This window comes from Danio aesculapii, chromosome 7, assembly GCF_903798145.1.
Source record: "Danio aesculapii chromosome 7, fDanAes4.1, whole genome shotgun sequence".
In the NCBI taxonomy this organism is placed as follows: Eukaryota; Metazoa; Chordata; class Actinopteri; order Cypriniformes; family Danionidae; genus Danio; species Danio aesculapii.
In genome coordinates, this window is record NC_079441.1 from 9,182,835 (window position 1) to 9,199,755 (window position 16,921).

General features: G+C 33.0%; 1 protein-coding gene across 1 annotated transcript in view; it reads left to right on the top strand.

Moving 5' to 3' along the window:
• Nucleotides 1-16,921, top strand: part of cemip (cell migration inducing hyaluronidase 1) — a 380,066-nt gene that overhangs the window by 172,446 nt on the left and 190,699 nt on the right. Inside the window, 1 exon segment of the mRNA XM_056461019.1 lies at nt 13,615-13,712. Coding sequence (XP_056316994.1) covers nt 13,658-13,712 — 55 coding nt within the window. The 5' untranslated portion in view covers nt 13,615-13,657.

Below are 16,921 nucleotides of genomic sequence, written 5' to 3' on the forward strand. Positions count from 1 at the left end.
TTTCTTACACTTCTCATCTAAAGCCTTCAGATGTGTTTTGATGAGACCTTTGACTGTTGTTGCTGTAAAATAACTGATATCATTCAGTGTAGTGATGTGGAACTGCAATGCTGTCAAAACTTGCGTGGAACTATTTTAGCTGTGTGTTTATATTGTCAAGCCCACTCACCTGCATGGAGCACACTCACAAACCCTACATTTATGTGATGCATTGTGTTGATGCTTTACTAAAGAGATAACATTATCAGGTAGGCTATTCCAGAGTTTAGTAGCCATAGATGAGAAAGCTCGACCTCCTTTAGTGGACTTTGCTATTCTGGGTACTACCAGAAGCCCTGAGTTTTGAGATCTTAAAGAGCAAGTTGGATTGTAGCGAGACAGAAGGTTGGTTTGATCAACAGGAGATAGATTATTTAAAGCTTTATAGGTACGAAGCAATATTTTATAATGAATATGGAACCAGGCAGTCAGTGTAAGGAAGATGGTTTTGGTGCCTAAGGGGCCAATCATACAGAACGCTTCTACTTCCCAATTCGCCTACTTATTACTTCTTCCTAAAAGTATTCTGTAATAAATTTCCAGAATTTAACAACATGTTACTATAATTTTTTACAGTAAATTAGATACATTAGTGTTACTTTACAGGATTTAACTGTTTAATTATTTTTAAAAATTTACAGGATCTAACGGTTTTCAAAAATTTATTGTGAAATTAAAACTGGCCTCATGATTACAGCAAATTACTGTAAAAATTGCTTTTTCTTTTGCAATTCAAACAATATTAATATTTTATTCAACATAGAAACTATTACACATTAATGTTTATGCTAGAACAGGCACTCTTTTGATATTTAGAAATACTTACAGAATTCTTGTTATTATGAAGTACCACACGGTAATTTACTGTGAATTTATATACAGTGGCGTACTGTGAAAGCAATGCAATAATTAGCCAGTTCTGTAAATTGAAGGTCAGATATTTTACAGTGTATGTACTGCTTATGGGACTAAAATGTACATACTGTGGGAATATACATTTATATTCCAAAGTAATGCAAAGTGTCAGTTTCAAAGCATGGTTGTGTAACTTCTTTTCTCTTTTCGGTCAACTGGTCAGGCGGTTTCTGTCTCCAGAACATAATTTGCGGGTCATGCTTTCATGCTACAGAAACCATTTTGTTGATTAACTTGTGTGGTCAGTAACTGGGCCGGTTTCTACACCTATATGCCAATTTACCCTGCTGACTCCAAAACTGAATTTGCATACTATGTTTAGCCATTTCCCCTCCTCCTAAGACAATATAGACAGGACATCTTTGTCTTAATTCAGACTTGTGATAAAACTCGCAGACTGCAGACCTCCAATAGGCTCTGCAGACACATGGACTTCTCGAAGACGCTGTTTGACTGCAGATTAACCAACACGTCTCAATAAAGGAATTCTGCTTGTTTCGAGTCTCCTGGACTGGGTTCTCTCTTCTATATTCACTCATTTATTTTGTTTTTTACAACAATTCCTTTGAGTGTGTAACAGAAGACTATACAACCTTTGATACATTCTACTTCCTCATTAACGAAACGGTTATGTTGCATAGTTATGTGTCCCGTCAACCATCTCAACACATCATCCACATTTCCTTCCTATTTAATCTCCTACCTCATTGGAGACTTCAGTCAGTTAATCTGACATTGTATTTCAAGACATTTGTCAGGTTTTTACCCTCAAGCTGCTTCTGTGTGTATTAGTTTCTTACACTTCTCATCTAAAGGCTTCTGTAGCCTGACTTTGGCGCAGTCTGTTTTGACACTAGACACAAGAATCTTTTTAATTTATTTTATTAATATTGCATATCTGCACCTGACACTGTATGTGGGATGTTTTTACAATGTCCTGACAGAAAGATGTTTCCGCCGTTTCTTATTGCTTCAGTCACACTTGTCTTTAAATGACCGGCAGCTAGCTCTCTGCAACTCTCACATGGTCGCCCACTGAAGCTATGCAGGGCTACGCCTGGTCAGTACCTGGATGGGAAAGCCAGGTTGCTGCTGGATTTGGTGTTAGTGAGGCCAACAGCTCAACCTGCAGTCTGTGTGGGTCCTACCAGTATATTGGTAGAGACTCTATACTGCTTAGTGAGCGCCGTCTTTCTGGTGAGATGTTAAACTGAGCTCCTGACTCTCGGTGGTTGTTAAACTGCCTGGATGTCCTTCGAAAAAGAGTAGGGGTTTAACTCTGGCATCCTGGCCAAAGTTGCCCACTGTCCATCATGGCCCCCTAACCATCCCCATATCATAATTGGCTTCATCACTCTGTCTCCTCTCCATCAATCAGCTGGTGTGCGGTCTTGCGCAATATGGCTGCTGTCACGTCATCCAAGTGGATGCTGCACACTGGTGATGGATGAGGAGATTCCCCTCAATGTGTAAAGCGCCTTGAGTGTCTAGAAAAGGAATTATTATTATTATTTTTATTATTAATATTATGAGAGAATTTGTTAAAGAAACATTTTCAGTGGTGACTAAGTTAACGTCTGATTGGCTGTTGCGTTCATATGCTCAATAAAATTGCAGGTGATTGGTTGTTATTTTCAGCACCAAAAGATATCTGATGCAACATGTGCAGATATAAACGTAACGCCTCATGTTTGTCAATATAATTGACATTTCTGATTTGTTATTTTACATTTGACTTTAATTGTAGCAGTTGTGAGGAGATTTTTTATGTTTTTTGCTCCTTATTTTGAATTTCTGGAACGTTTTTATCCATTTTGGTGCTATTTTTGCCTTCAAGTACTTTCTGACTATACTTTTATAAAACAAATGTGGCTTAGTTTAACCCAACATTGGGTCAAACAAGGACAAATCCAACAGTTGGGTTAAAAAGGTGTAATTTCCCAGTAATTGAAAAAAAAAATCCTCTGATATTGGGTTAAGTTTTTCAACTTATAATATTATTAGCCCCCTTAAGCAATACATATAAATTTTTCGACTCTTTATAGAACAAACCATCGTTATACATTGACTTGCCTAATTACCCTAACCTGCCTAGTTAACCTAATTAACCTAGTTAAGCCTTTAAATATCACTTTAAGCTGGATACTAAAATATCTAGTCAGATATTATTTACTGTCATTATGGCAAAAATAAAATAAATCAGTTATTAGAGATGAGTTATTAAAACTATTATGTTTAGAAATGTGTTGAAAAAATCTTCTCTCCGTTAAACAGAAATTGGGGAATAAAATAAACTGTAGGGAGGGAATAATTCAGGAGGACTAATAATTCTTACTTCAACTGTATATATGTTTAAAGAGCAGTCTGCTACATCTTTTACTGATGATTCAATCATAATAACCTCTGTCATCTTTGTTTTTGCAGGTCTGAAAGGAAAAGCCTTGTGTTTGACCTGCGGACGAAGCATCTTTTTTCAGAAAGCAGAATAACTGACTCGCAGATCCTCTTGAACACTCAAATAAACTCTGTCTCCTTCCACCACAGGCTTGAGTTTGGATTTTTTTCCTCGCTTTGAGCCGCATTACATTTCCTGCTGCGCTATCAGATGCGCTCTAATCTTAAAGCGACAGAGCACCAAAAAGAAAAAACGAAGCCTGTTTCATCATCCGCTCGCTCTGTTGTTGCTGAAAACACATTTCTTATTCAGTGCAGCACAAAAGGAACATCGGTTCTAGCTTGTACTTTAGAGTACAATGGGATACTTTACTATAATATTATTCATTCATTTTCCTTCAGCTTAGTCCCTTTATTCATCAGGGGTCGCCACAGTGGAATGAACCGCCAACTAATCCAGCATATGTTCTACACAGTTTATGCCCACACCAACACGGTGAGAACTGAGCCACCGTGCTGCCCCGTACTATAATATTAATGTACAAAAAATGTTAAATGGTAGTAAGCAACATTAAAGCACTGCATATGCCATATTACAAGGCTTCTGAAGTCATATGGTTGCTGAAATGGAAGTCATGTGAATCTGTTTGTTGTCTTTTGTGTTGCACGTAAGGAAAAAAATGAGATGAGGGTCAGTTCATGAACAAAAAAAAATCTGTATGTTTATCCATAAACTCAGTTTCCAAATGTAGAGTAATAACTGAATGCCTTTGTTGATTATTTTAAAATAAAACATTAAATAGACATGACATGACATTAAATAAAATATTTGTATTCATAAAAGACAGGATTTTGCAACCCAGGCTCATTCTGAGAACGTAGTCCCGGGGACGTTTCTGGAGACCGTGAAATACGTCCCGGGAGGTACGTATTTTTGCAGTTTTTGTTTTCGCGAGCCCGCGAGAGGCCGCTGTGCGCGCTTTTTCCCGCGCCGTTCTCGCGTAAACCCGCTGGAGGCCGCTGACGAACGACCTTCCGCCTGTCTGCCTGGATGACGGAATGATTGACCGTGCGACCGGCCAATCGGCTGACCCATCCTCCTCCGGCCCTTAAACCCAACCAACGACGATTCACAAAAGCCGTCCAGAAAAAGAAAAGCCCTCGTCTGATTTTTACCATGTTTTCGGATTTTGACCACATTCTCACCCTGTGACGAACTTGTTCGCTTCATTTTTTGGATTTTGTTTTTGTTTTCTTACCTGATTTCTGGAACCGCTCTGCCCCGGACTCGAACCCGGTCATCGTCATCGTCGTGGTCAGCCCCTCTCTGCCCCTTGAGTCCGCCAGAGTACACGAAGAGCTAACCGGACAAACTGGTTGCAGCATGAAAGCCCTCCACACGGAAGCGAGCGGAGGCGAGGCGAGCCGGCCGGCAAGCGCCGAAGGGAACGGCGTCACACCGCCCCGCAGCGTTCGCTTAAAAAAATGAAATGCAGCCGTACGTACCCCCAGCTATGTATTTCGCGGTCTCCAGAAACGTCCCCAGGACTACGTTCTCAGAATGAGCCTGGGTTGGGATTTTATGTCCTATATAATGTATATATTTCATGTATAAATAAAACATAAAATAAAAATTCTAATGATACTTCTTTTATTTTATGTATTGAAGTAAAATAAACTGTTTAAGTGTTTTAAATGTATAGTTAGATCACTATTTATATTTTATTTAAATTTATTCAAAATATGCTTTATGCTTTCTATATACAATTAATTTGTGATTTAATGAAAAAATTTTAATAATGCATGCATGGATTTTTATACAAATAACTGCAAAATGATTGTATGATGAAAGCATAAAGCATACTTTGAGTAAAGTAAAAAGATAAATAAATAGAACATGCTTTATAAAAATTAAATAAATAAAACAAACAAACTAAATAAGTGTTAAAATTAATATTGAACATAAAATAATGACTTATAATAACCATCTTAAAATAGCAGATCATTGTACTTTAAAGTATGTCTTATACCCTCAAGTTTTTGATCATATTAAATATATTTTTATAAATTTAAACATTTAAAATACATTAATGATGTATAATAAATAAATGTACAATAAACATAAAATAAGGTAAAAATGTTTAAAGGGTACTTTTTATTGTTAAAATGAAGTATTAATAGTTAATAGTTAGCATTAATAGGTCATATTAATGTAATTTAATTTTTGATGTCATAAAACTTTCTAAATTAAATGGTCACATTTTGCAATAATTTTGTGCAATAAAAACACATAAGTTGCTCATTAATTTAATTTAATTTAATTTAATTTAATTTAATTTAATTTAATTTAATTTAATTTAATTTAATTTAATTTAATTTAATTTAATTTAATTTTACCTAAAATAAAAAGTAAGGTAAAAATGTGTTCACTTTTTTAATTAAATACAGAAGAATTCAAAATTGAAATGATATTAATAATTAAATTATATTAACTTATTGATCTCGTATTCAATTTTCAAAGTAACTTGGTCACATTAAGACAATGCAATGATAAATTAAATTAAATTAAATTAAGATATAAAAAATAACCTAAAAATATATAGTATATATATAGTATATAGTATATAAAGTATTTATACTTGAAATTAAATTATTAATTAAATGAACTTATTGATGTCATACAATTTTCTTAATAAATCAGTCATATTAAGACAATGCATTGAAAAAAACACAAATATGTTGCTTATTGATTATTAAATTAAATGAATGGTGTCTAATAAAGAAATAAATATGTACCTAAAATATAAAATAAAGTAAAAACGTGTTCACTGTTTTAATTAAATACAAAAGTATTAATCATATAGGGTGGCGTGGTGGTGCAGTAGGTAGTACTGTCGCCTCACAGCAAAAAGGTCGCTGGTTCGAGCCTCGGCTGGGTTAGTTGGTGTTTCTGTGTGGAGTTTGCATGTTTTACCCATGTTGGTGTGGGTTTCCTCCGGGTGCTCCGGTTTCCCCCACAGTCCAAACACATGCGCTATAGGTGAATTGGCTAAATTGACCATTGTGTGGTAATGAGAGTGTATGGGTGTTTCCCAGTAATGGGTTGCAGCATGAAGGGCATCCACCTCGTAAAACGTGCTGGATAAGTTGGCGGTTAATTCCGCCTTGGTGACCCCTGATTAATAAAGCGACTAAGGAGAGATTGTGGAGAAGTGGGGGACTATGCTCACATAGTTTGGGAATGTCCCAAAATACAAGTGTATTGGCAGGAGGTTAACAGGGAGATTAGAAAAGTTTTAGGATACAACATACCAATGCACCCAGTATTTTTTCTGCTTGATAGCTGCTTGATATTATTGATAATAAGCTAGGAAGATAATTACAGAACTGGATGAAGACCCGCCAACCTACTTTGACAGAATGGACACAGAGGTTGAAACAGATATATATATATTTGAGAAAATGACTGCAGATTTGCAGTTGAAATCAGACTTTTTCCAACAGACCTGGGCATTAATTGAAACATACTGACTTGATCTTTGAAAGGCTGTCAGAGGCTTTGTCTTTGTCGTACTTATTGCTTTTATATTGGAGTTTATTTATTTATTTATTTTCATTTATTTATTTATTTATCTTTTTATTTATTTATTTACTTTATTATTTTTTCTTTTTTTTCATTTATTTATTTATTTATTTTTTCTTTTTTTTCATTTATTTATTTATTTATTTATTTATTTATTTATCTTTTCATTTATTTATTTATTTATTTTCATTTATTTATTTATTTATTTATTTTTCATTTATTTATTTTTTTCATTTATTTATTTTTTTATTTTTTTATTTATTTATCTTTTCATTTATTTATTTATTTATTTTTTCATTTATTTATTTATTTATTTATTTTTCATTTATTTATTTATTTTTCATTTATTTATTTATTTATTTATTTATTTATTTATTTATTTATCTTTTCATTTATTTATTTATTTATTTTTTCATTTATTTATTTATTTATTTATTTATTTATCTTTCTCACCCCCCCCCCCACTTTTTTATTATTATTTTTTAAAGCTGTCACTATTATTTATCTATTATTATAATTTCTATAAATTATTATTTTCTATCTGTTTGTTTCTTTTTTTGTGTGTGATTGTAAACAATCTAGGTAAATGTTATTTGTATACTATGTTTATAAAAACTTTAATAAAAACACGGTTAAAAAATAAATAAAGGGACTAAGCTGAAAAGAAAATGAATGAATATTAATAACTTTAATTATACTAATAATGGCGACGCTGTGGCACAGTAGGTAGTGCTGTCTCCTCACAGCAAGAAGGTCACTGGTTCGAGCCTCTGCTGGGTCAGTTGGCGTTTGTGTGAAGTTTGCATGTTCTCCCTGCGTTCGTGTGGGTTTTCTCCGGGTGCTTCGTTTTCCCCACAGTCCAAAGACATGCGCTATAGGTGAATTTTGTAGTCCGTAGTGTATGGGTGTGAGTAAGTGTGTATGGATGTTTCCTAGTGATGGGTTGCAGCTGGAAGGGCATCCGCTGCGCAAAACATGTGGTGGATAAGTTGGCGGTTCATTCTGCTGTGGCGACCCCGGATTAATAAAGGGACTAAGCTGAATAGAACATGAATGAATGAATATTAATAATTAAATGAACTTATTGATCTCATACAATTTCCAAAATTGGTAGGTCACATTAAGACAATGCAGTGATAAAAACACAAATATGTTGCTTATTGTAAAACTACTTCATTTTCTTGTGCTTTATGACTGTACCATATTATCACGTCACATGCTGACTTACATTCGATTTTAAATAAAGACCCAGACAAACAACCTTTTGCGTTCTCCCAGAATCCTCTGCGCAGGCCCAATGGGAGAGGATGGAGACGGAGAGATGATGAGGAGCTGACAGTCGCTGGTCATTATCTCTCAATATAACACACAAAACATGTTCGACAGGTCATGATGCAAACCTTACGCCTCGGGCAGAGCAGCAGAGCTAACAAACACACCACAGAGCAATACATCACATAATAAACAGATGGAAAAACTGAAGATGAAGAAAAAACAGCAGCCTTTTATTTGCTGGAAAACATACTCTGACAAATATAGGCAAAAAAAAGCATTTCAGTGTGAGAATTTAATACAAAAGGATTAAAAAAAAATACTAGCATAACGTAAAAATGTGCAAAATAGAGCGATTTATTTGTAATGTTATACAGGAGTATATTAATAATTAAAAAAACTGCTTTCATGTGCAGTAAAACACTAATGTGCAGTGAGTGATGCTTTAAAATGACCACTACCGCCGTGTGTGGTGCCGCCGCTGAAGGACAAAGGGATTACAAAAACGTGTTTAGGTGTAGGGCTGCATGGTGGCGTAGTGGGTAGCACATTCACCTCACTGCAAGAAGGTCGCTGATTCGAGCCTCAGCTGGTTCAGTTGGCGTTTCTGTGTGGAGTTTGCATGTTTTCCCTGTGTTGGCATTGGAGCTCCGGTTTCCTCCACAAGTCCAAAGACATGAGCTATAGGTGAATTGGGTAGGCTAAAATTTCCGTAGTGTATGTGTGTGAATGAGAGTGTATGGGTGTTTCCCAGTGGTGGGTTGCAACTGGAAGGGCATCCGCTGCGCAAAACATATGCTGGATAAGTTGGCGGTTCATTCCGCTGTGGCGACCCCAGATTAATAAAGGGACTAGCCGAAAAGAAGATGAATGAATGAACGTTTAGGTGTAAAAGCAGTTTGAGAAAATGCCACCAGGGGGCACAAAGGGACAGGATGCGAGCGGACAGAAATACAGTAGCAGCTACTTGTAAATGAAGATGAAATAACAAAACAAAGCATTATAATTGCATCATAATTCATTAAAAACTTGTTAACCAGCTTTATTATCATTGTAAACTTGTTAAGTGCATTAAGGATTCATTTTGGAAATTAAAATAAAAGAAATAAAAGACAACTAAAATAAAGTACAAAAATAAATAAATAAATAAATAAATAAATAAGTAAATAAATATTTAAATAAATAAGTAAATAAATAAGTAAATAAATATTTAAATAAGTAAATAAATAAATAAATAAATAAATAAGCAAATAAATAAATAAATAAGTAAATAAATAATTAAATAAATAAATAAATAAGTAAATAAAAAAGTAAATAAATATTTAAATAAGTAAATAAATAATTAAATAAATAAGTAAATAAATAAATAAGTAAATAAATATTTAAATAAGTAAATAAATAATTAAATAAATAAGTAAATAAATAAATAAGTAAATACATATTTAAATAAGTAAATAAATAATTAAATAAATAAGTAAATAAATAAATAAGTAAATAAATATTTAAATAAATAAGTAAATAAATAAGTAAATAAATATTTAAATAAATAAGTAAATAAATAAATAAGTAAATAAATAAATAAATGAGTAAATAAATAATTAAATAAGTAAATAAATAAATAAGTAAATAAATAAATAAATAAATAAATAAATAAATAACAATCACAATTGTACCCCTTAGCCCTTCCCCTTACCCAATTCTCTTTAGCTTGAAGGCGTAGGGCTAAGGGGAAGAGCTAGATAGCCCTTGAAACGGAGATTCAGGACCACACTCTAAACCAAGGGATACGAAAATTTCCCAGAATACACCATCTACAACAGTAGCACAGCTTGCACACGGAAGTCAGGAGATGTAGAAATAAGTCATTTTTGTCATTATTACGAATTTTTGCAACAACAAGCATATGTTTTACTACAGTCATAACCGCATTCGTGTTTTACCGTCATGCTTTAAAAAAAAAACGCTAAAATAAAAAAGCTAAATTTGGCTATCTATAATCCCTAATAATAACTCCTGTATAGCGGTCCCACAACATACTTTCACATCGGTCACTCGATGACACTTGAATACATGTGAGAAATGTCTAGTGGCTGGGAATGAGCTTTTTACAGTGTCTGCTATAATGTTAATGTTGTTTTTGGTGTGTTTATAGATGAATATGACCACGGTGTAAATGCACAGTACAGTTACGATCTTATTGCCACATTTTATCATTATGATAACATGATATCGCTGCCTTCAATGATTTCCTGAAGATAAATAACAAAAAATAAAGCAACTGGAATAACTACAGCAGTCGCGATCATCGACCTCATATGTAGTAAGAGATTGAGATGACATATGTTGGTTGTAGTGGTGTCCCATTTCTTAGGGGGTAAAACACTCCGTTTCAAGGGCCAAGGGGAAGGGGTAAAAAAAAATAGAATTGGGATTGGGCCTAAGAGATCCAATACATAATTTTTTTTTTCATTGAATTTTTTTGTTGTTGTTTATATTTTACTTCTTCACTTTATGTCTTAATTATTGTACATAAAGTGTTTAGTTCAGTGTTTCCCAACGCTGTTCCTGAAGGCGCACCAACAGTACACATTCAACCTCTTCCTAATCAAACACACCTATTTAGAACATTAGAAGAGACTCTAAAACCTGAAGTTAATGGGTCAGATGAGGGAGACATCCAAAATATGTACTGTTGGTGTGTCTCCAGGAACAGAGTTGGGAAACACTAGCTTAGTTAAAGAAAGCCTTATAGTTTGATAATTAAACAAAAAAGTTGAAATGTTTAAAATACAAAATGTCATTAATGATATATGCTTAAACTTTAAATTAAACAACAAACTAAATAAAAAGTGAGTAATATAAGAAATTGATTTTTTTGTCTTTATAATACAAGTTTTTTGTGTGTTGAAAGTATAAAGCATGTACTGGATAAACTAAATTAACAATAAATAATAAATAAATAAATAAATAAATAAATAAATAAATAAATAAATAAATAAATAAATAAATAGGACTACATGTTTATATTTAAAAATCAACTCATTGTGCTTTAAAAGGAAACATGTAAATATATAATATACAAATTATTTGTGTTATTATTATAATTATTATTATTTAAAAAATTATATATATATATATATATATATATATATATATATATATATATATATATATATATATATATATATATATATATATATATATATATATATATATATATATATATATATAATAAATAATAAATAAATAAAAAAATATATAATAAAATGAAGACAATAAACAAAAAGGCCTAATATAAATTATTTGTTTTTGTTAAAATATATAAGTTACTAAAGTAAAATAAAATAATAAAGTAAAAAAAGGTCATGTATAATAAAAATTAAATAACCATAAAATATCAAATAAAGTAAAAATGTGTAAGGAGTTTCATTTTATTGTTAAATAACAGAAGTTATAGTAATAATGTAAGGTATTGACTGCCATTGATGGCACTTACATGTGCAGAAACTACTCTGGGTTATAGTCCATAGTTTAGTCAATGGAAACGTCATGTTTCTTTAAAAGTTATAATTAAATTAAATTAACTTTTAAAAAAGAAGAAAAAGCAAGCCTTTAATATGCCAGAAAGCACTGTCAAATGAAACATTGCCATGTTTCTTTAAAAGTTATAATAATTATTAAATTTAATTTGAAAGGTAAAATAATAAGAAAAAAAAGCCTTTAATGCAGGGGTGCCCAAACTCGGTCCGAGAGCGCCGATGTCCTGCTGAGTTTAGCTTTAACTTGCTTCAACACACGTGCCAAGAAGTTTCTAGTATATCAAGTAAAGCTACGGTCACACTGGGCTTTGTGTGTACGAAATTCTGTCGTACGGCGCTGCGAAAAGGGGCGGGACTAAACAAGATGATTAGACATTTAAAAAAGCAAGCGATTGCTCCATGTTTTAAATTTCTGTCCAGAGAGGTCCTGTTTTGATCCTCGATTGGTCTCACGCAGTCAAGTGATGCGGTTTCGCAGGTCAGAGTTCACCAAGCTTGAACTCTGCACCGCAGCGAACTGCGAAACTTAACGCATGACCTTGCGTTTCCGGTCTGACGCATTCGCGTGCGTATGAATGGAAGTCTATGGGAGGAAAAGCTCAGTGTGACCGCAGCTTCAGATCTTGATTAGCTGGTTCAGGTGTGTTTAATTAAGGTTAGAGCTAAACTCTCTAGGACACCGACCCTCCAGGACCAAATTCGGACATCCCTGCTACAGTGTCCCAGAAACCACGCTGAGGTAACCTTTAGTTTAGTCAAAGGAAGCATCGTCATGTTTCTTTGAAGTTAAAGTTAAGTTATAATAATAATAATTAAATTAAATGATAAAAATTAGGGGAACAAACCACTCTGAGGTTATCCAGTAGTCTAGTCAAAGGAAGCATTGTCATGTTTCTCTTCCACGTCGAGCATATCTGGAATCCAGCATTCAGAGTCTACAGTGTGTCTATTTCTGTTATGTAACTTTTTATATAACTGCATTAAAGCCAGCAGACTATTATTAGCACGTCTGTACCTGCGAGCCCTCGAACCCTCGCAGACTTTTGATCCTTTACGGAGGCTGAAATCACACCGTCGATGCTCTTATAATCTCTTTGAAGAAATCCAGCTAACCTTCAGAGCCGCTGCTCTCAAAGGAATGCAAAAAACCAGCAACACATTCAAATTCTGGCAAATGGACAACATCACTCGCCTGTTTATATGGTAAAACCGCACACTTTACACCGCTGGTCAAAAGTGTAGCGCAAATTGATGAGTAGAGTGCTATTCAGTCATGAGATGTACAACAAGCTCTGTTTTTTTCCAGAATAGTGTTGGGTTACTTCAAAAAAGTTATGAATTATTTATTAGATCATTACAATTGTATTTAAGGCTGCACGGTGGCTCAGTGGTTAGCACTGTCGCCTCACAGCAAGAACATCACTGGTTCGAGCCCCAGCTGGGCCAGTTGGCATTTCTGTGTGGAGTTTGCATGTTCTCCCCGTGTTGGTGTGGGTTTCCTTCGGGTGCTCCGGTTTCCCCCACAGTCCAAACACATGCGCTACAGGTGAATTGAATAAATGAAATTGGCCGTAGTGTATGAGTGTGGTGTTTCCCAGTACTACGTTGTGGCTGGAAAGGCGTCCGCTGTGTGAAAAACATATGCTGGAATAGTTGGTGGTTCATTCCGCTGTTGGGACCTCTGATAAATAAGGAAGTTAAAGGAAAATGAATGAATGAATGAATGTTTGGTTGAGAAATATGGCAGAAATAGGGGGAAAGCATGGATTATTTTTGCAGTGAATGTTTGGTGGTGCAAAGTCGACACACTTTGGCTTTGGATGTCTGTGCTGTAATTCTAATAAGTGTTGTGTTTTTGTGTTTGTGTTGCAGGTGAGGTGCCTTTACTCTCTGGACCAAACCACCAGTGCTGAAAATGAAGATCTGTGTTGCTTTTGTTGTAGTAGCTGTTCTTCACGTCGCTCAGGCTGGTGAGTTTCTGGCTCTCATGAGCTGATGTGTCTGTGTAGTGACAAAGTGGTTTTAATGGCTTTTTACATTGCATTGCATTGCATTGCATACAATAAAATAATACAAATAAAATTTAATAAAATAAAACATTTAATTAAAAAATTAAATAAAATATAAAATAAAAGCGGATGCCCTTCCAGCTGCAACCCATCACTGGGAAACACCCATACACTCATTCACTCACATACAATACGGACAATTTTATCCTACCCAATTCACCTGTACCGCATGTCTTTGGACTGTGGGGGAAAACGGAGCATCCGGAGGAAACTCACGCCAACACGGGGAGAACATGCAAACTCCACACAGAAATGCCAACTGACCCAGCTGAGGCTTGAACCAGCGACTTTCTTGCTGTGAGGCGACAGCACTACCCACTGCGCTGCCCCATAATATAAAACATAAAATAAATAAAAATAATATAGAATTAACAAAAATAAAAAATACATTTAAATAAAGATATAAAAAAAATTACATATAAATTAAAAATAAAATAAAAAAAAAATTAAATAAGATCAAAAAAAAAAATGAATAAAATAAGATCTAATTGCCAGTCACCAGCAGAATTCTTTTTTATTTTCATCTAAATCTGATGACACGTAAAATATTTTCTGCTAAGAATATTTGAACATTATATATCAAAATAAAGAAACCAAACCTCTACATTTAAACAAAAAATAAACATATGCTGCATTCATGTGTTCATATGTTTTATCACCACTTGAATCAGATATGTTTTATCAAAAATACACATTTTTTTTCATTTATTCATTTATTTTCCTTCGACTTAATCAATTATTCATTAGTGGTTGCCACAGCGGAATGAACCGCAAACTTATCCAGCTTATGTTTTATCTTCCAACTGCTAACCAGTATATTAAATATTATTTTGTAAAATATAAACATTATTTAGCATTTCACGATGATCATTTGACAGCACTAAAATAAATATAAATAGATTTTTTAATCAAATAAAAGAGTTACATTTATTTTATTACAAAAAAGGAATTTATATTTATTTTAGTGCTGCCAAACAGTTAATCATGATTATTCGCATCCGAAAATAAAAGTTCGAGAATGAAAAAAGTTTTCATTTATTTTATTTTATTTTATTTTATTTTGTTTTATTTTATTTTATTTTATTTTATTTTATTTTATTTTATTTTATTTTATTTTATTTATTTTATTTTATTTTATTTTATTTTGTTTTATTTTATTTTATTTTATTTTATTTTAGTTTATTTTGTTTTATTTTATTTTATTTTATTTTATTTTATTTTATTTTATTTTATTATGTATAATAAAAACATAATTTAATTTATTTAATTTGTCTATAATAAAGACATAAATTAAATTAAATTAAATTATGTAAAATAAAGATATTTTTTTTCCTAAAATATAAAATAAAATGAAAATATTTTCAATTTCTTAGTTAATATACAGAAGTATTAATGATGTAAGTTATATTAATAATTAAATTTACTTATTGAATTTTTTTTAATTAATCAGTCACATTAAGACAAAGCATTGAAAAAACACGAATATGTTGCTTATTGTAAAAAAAATAATTAAATTAAATTAAATTAAATTAAATTAAATTAAATTAAATTAAATTAAATTAAATTAAATTAAATTAAATTAAATTAAAATGCTATACTTAATTATATAAAACTGACAAAATTACAATCGCCTTATAATTCCTCTGCTCTGGTATTTTGCGATTGTCCTCTCCGTCCTTCATTACCGTGTTATCAGCACTCTTCTGAGTTTCCCTCTCCAGGCTGAACTGTGTGACATTGCCTGATGTACAGTATCAGAGATTAACCAGCATGAAGCCCCGAAATATACAGACATCCCTTCAGTCTCGACTTAATCCATCCGCCAGAGACAGAAGCGCATGACTAAGAGTCTTGTTGCAGAAGAAGGCTCTTGGATTTAGTTTTGTCAAACCCACAGAATTCCTTTGAGACTTTTCTCCTCTGCGTTTCATTCTAGTCCAGCCAAACTCAAACTCTTTTTTCAGCCAAATAAACTCAATTGTACAATCCATGTCTTCACAGGCCTGAGAATGTGGTGTTTTCTGCTCATTACTCAGCTTTACTTTGCAGAGCAGCTTTACTCTGATTTAACACACTGATGCTGCTTGTGGACTTTGCTGTAGTGAATGTGATTTATAAATATATTTAAAAACACTTAACACATAAGATTCTCAAAATGTTCCATTGAAAATAACAAATTTGTGTGGGCAAAAGGTGTGATATGTGAAAGACCCCTTATTCAGTCACAAGATGGCACCAAAACGTCAAAAATGCAAAGCTGACAGAAAAGAAACTGGTTGAATGAAGAATACACTAACATACATATGATTCATTCACAAGCTGGCAACAAACTGTCCAAAACTGTGGTGTGACAGACTAGTAAATACAAATGAATGTGGATGTAAGTTTATGGATTTGAACGTATTCACTGATGGTCAGCTGATTGGAAGTTCCAGGATGAGTCTGTTTTCTTTAGCGGTTGTTATCTCGGAATAACCTACCTTGGAATGACGCTACTTGCCAATCAGATATCAAGTATTCCAGACAGCTGTGCAATAAATGATTGCAAATTGCATTGTTATAAGACTTGACTTGACTTGACTTGTTTTGATTACTTGGCTTGACTTGTCTTGATGACTTGACTTGTTTTGATGACTTGACTTGTTTTGATGACTTGACTTGACTTGAAGTGAAGGGAATTGACTTGACTTTACTTGAATTTAGGTGAAGTGAATTTACTTGACTTGTTTTGATGACTTGACTTATTTTGATGACTTGACTTGACTTGAATTTACTTAATTTAACTTGACTTGATTTGACTTGACTTGTTTTGATGACTTGAATTGACTCTGGTTGACTTGGCTGGACTTGACTTGACTTGAATTGACTTGACTTGTTTTGATGACTTGAATTGACTTGACTTAAATTTACTTGACTTGGCTTGAATTTACTTGACTTGACTTGACTTGACTTGAATTGAATTGAATTGAATTGAATTGACTTGACTTGACTTGACTTGACTTGACTTGACTTGACTTGAATTGACTTGACTTGACTTGACTTGACTTGACTTGACTTGACTTGACTTGACTTGACTTGAATTGAATTGACTTGACTTGACTTGACTTGAC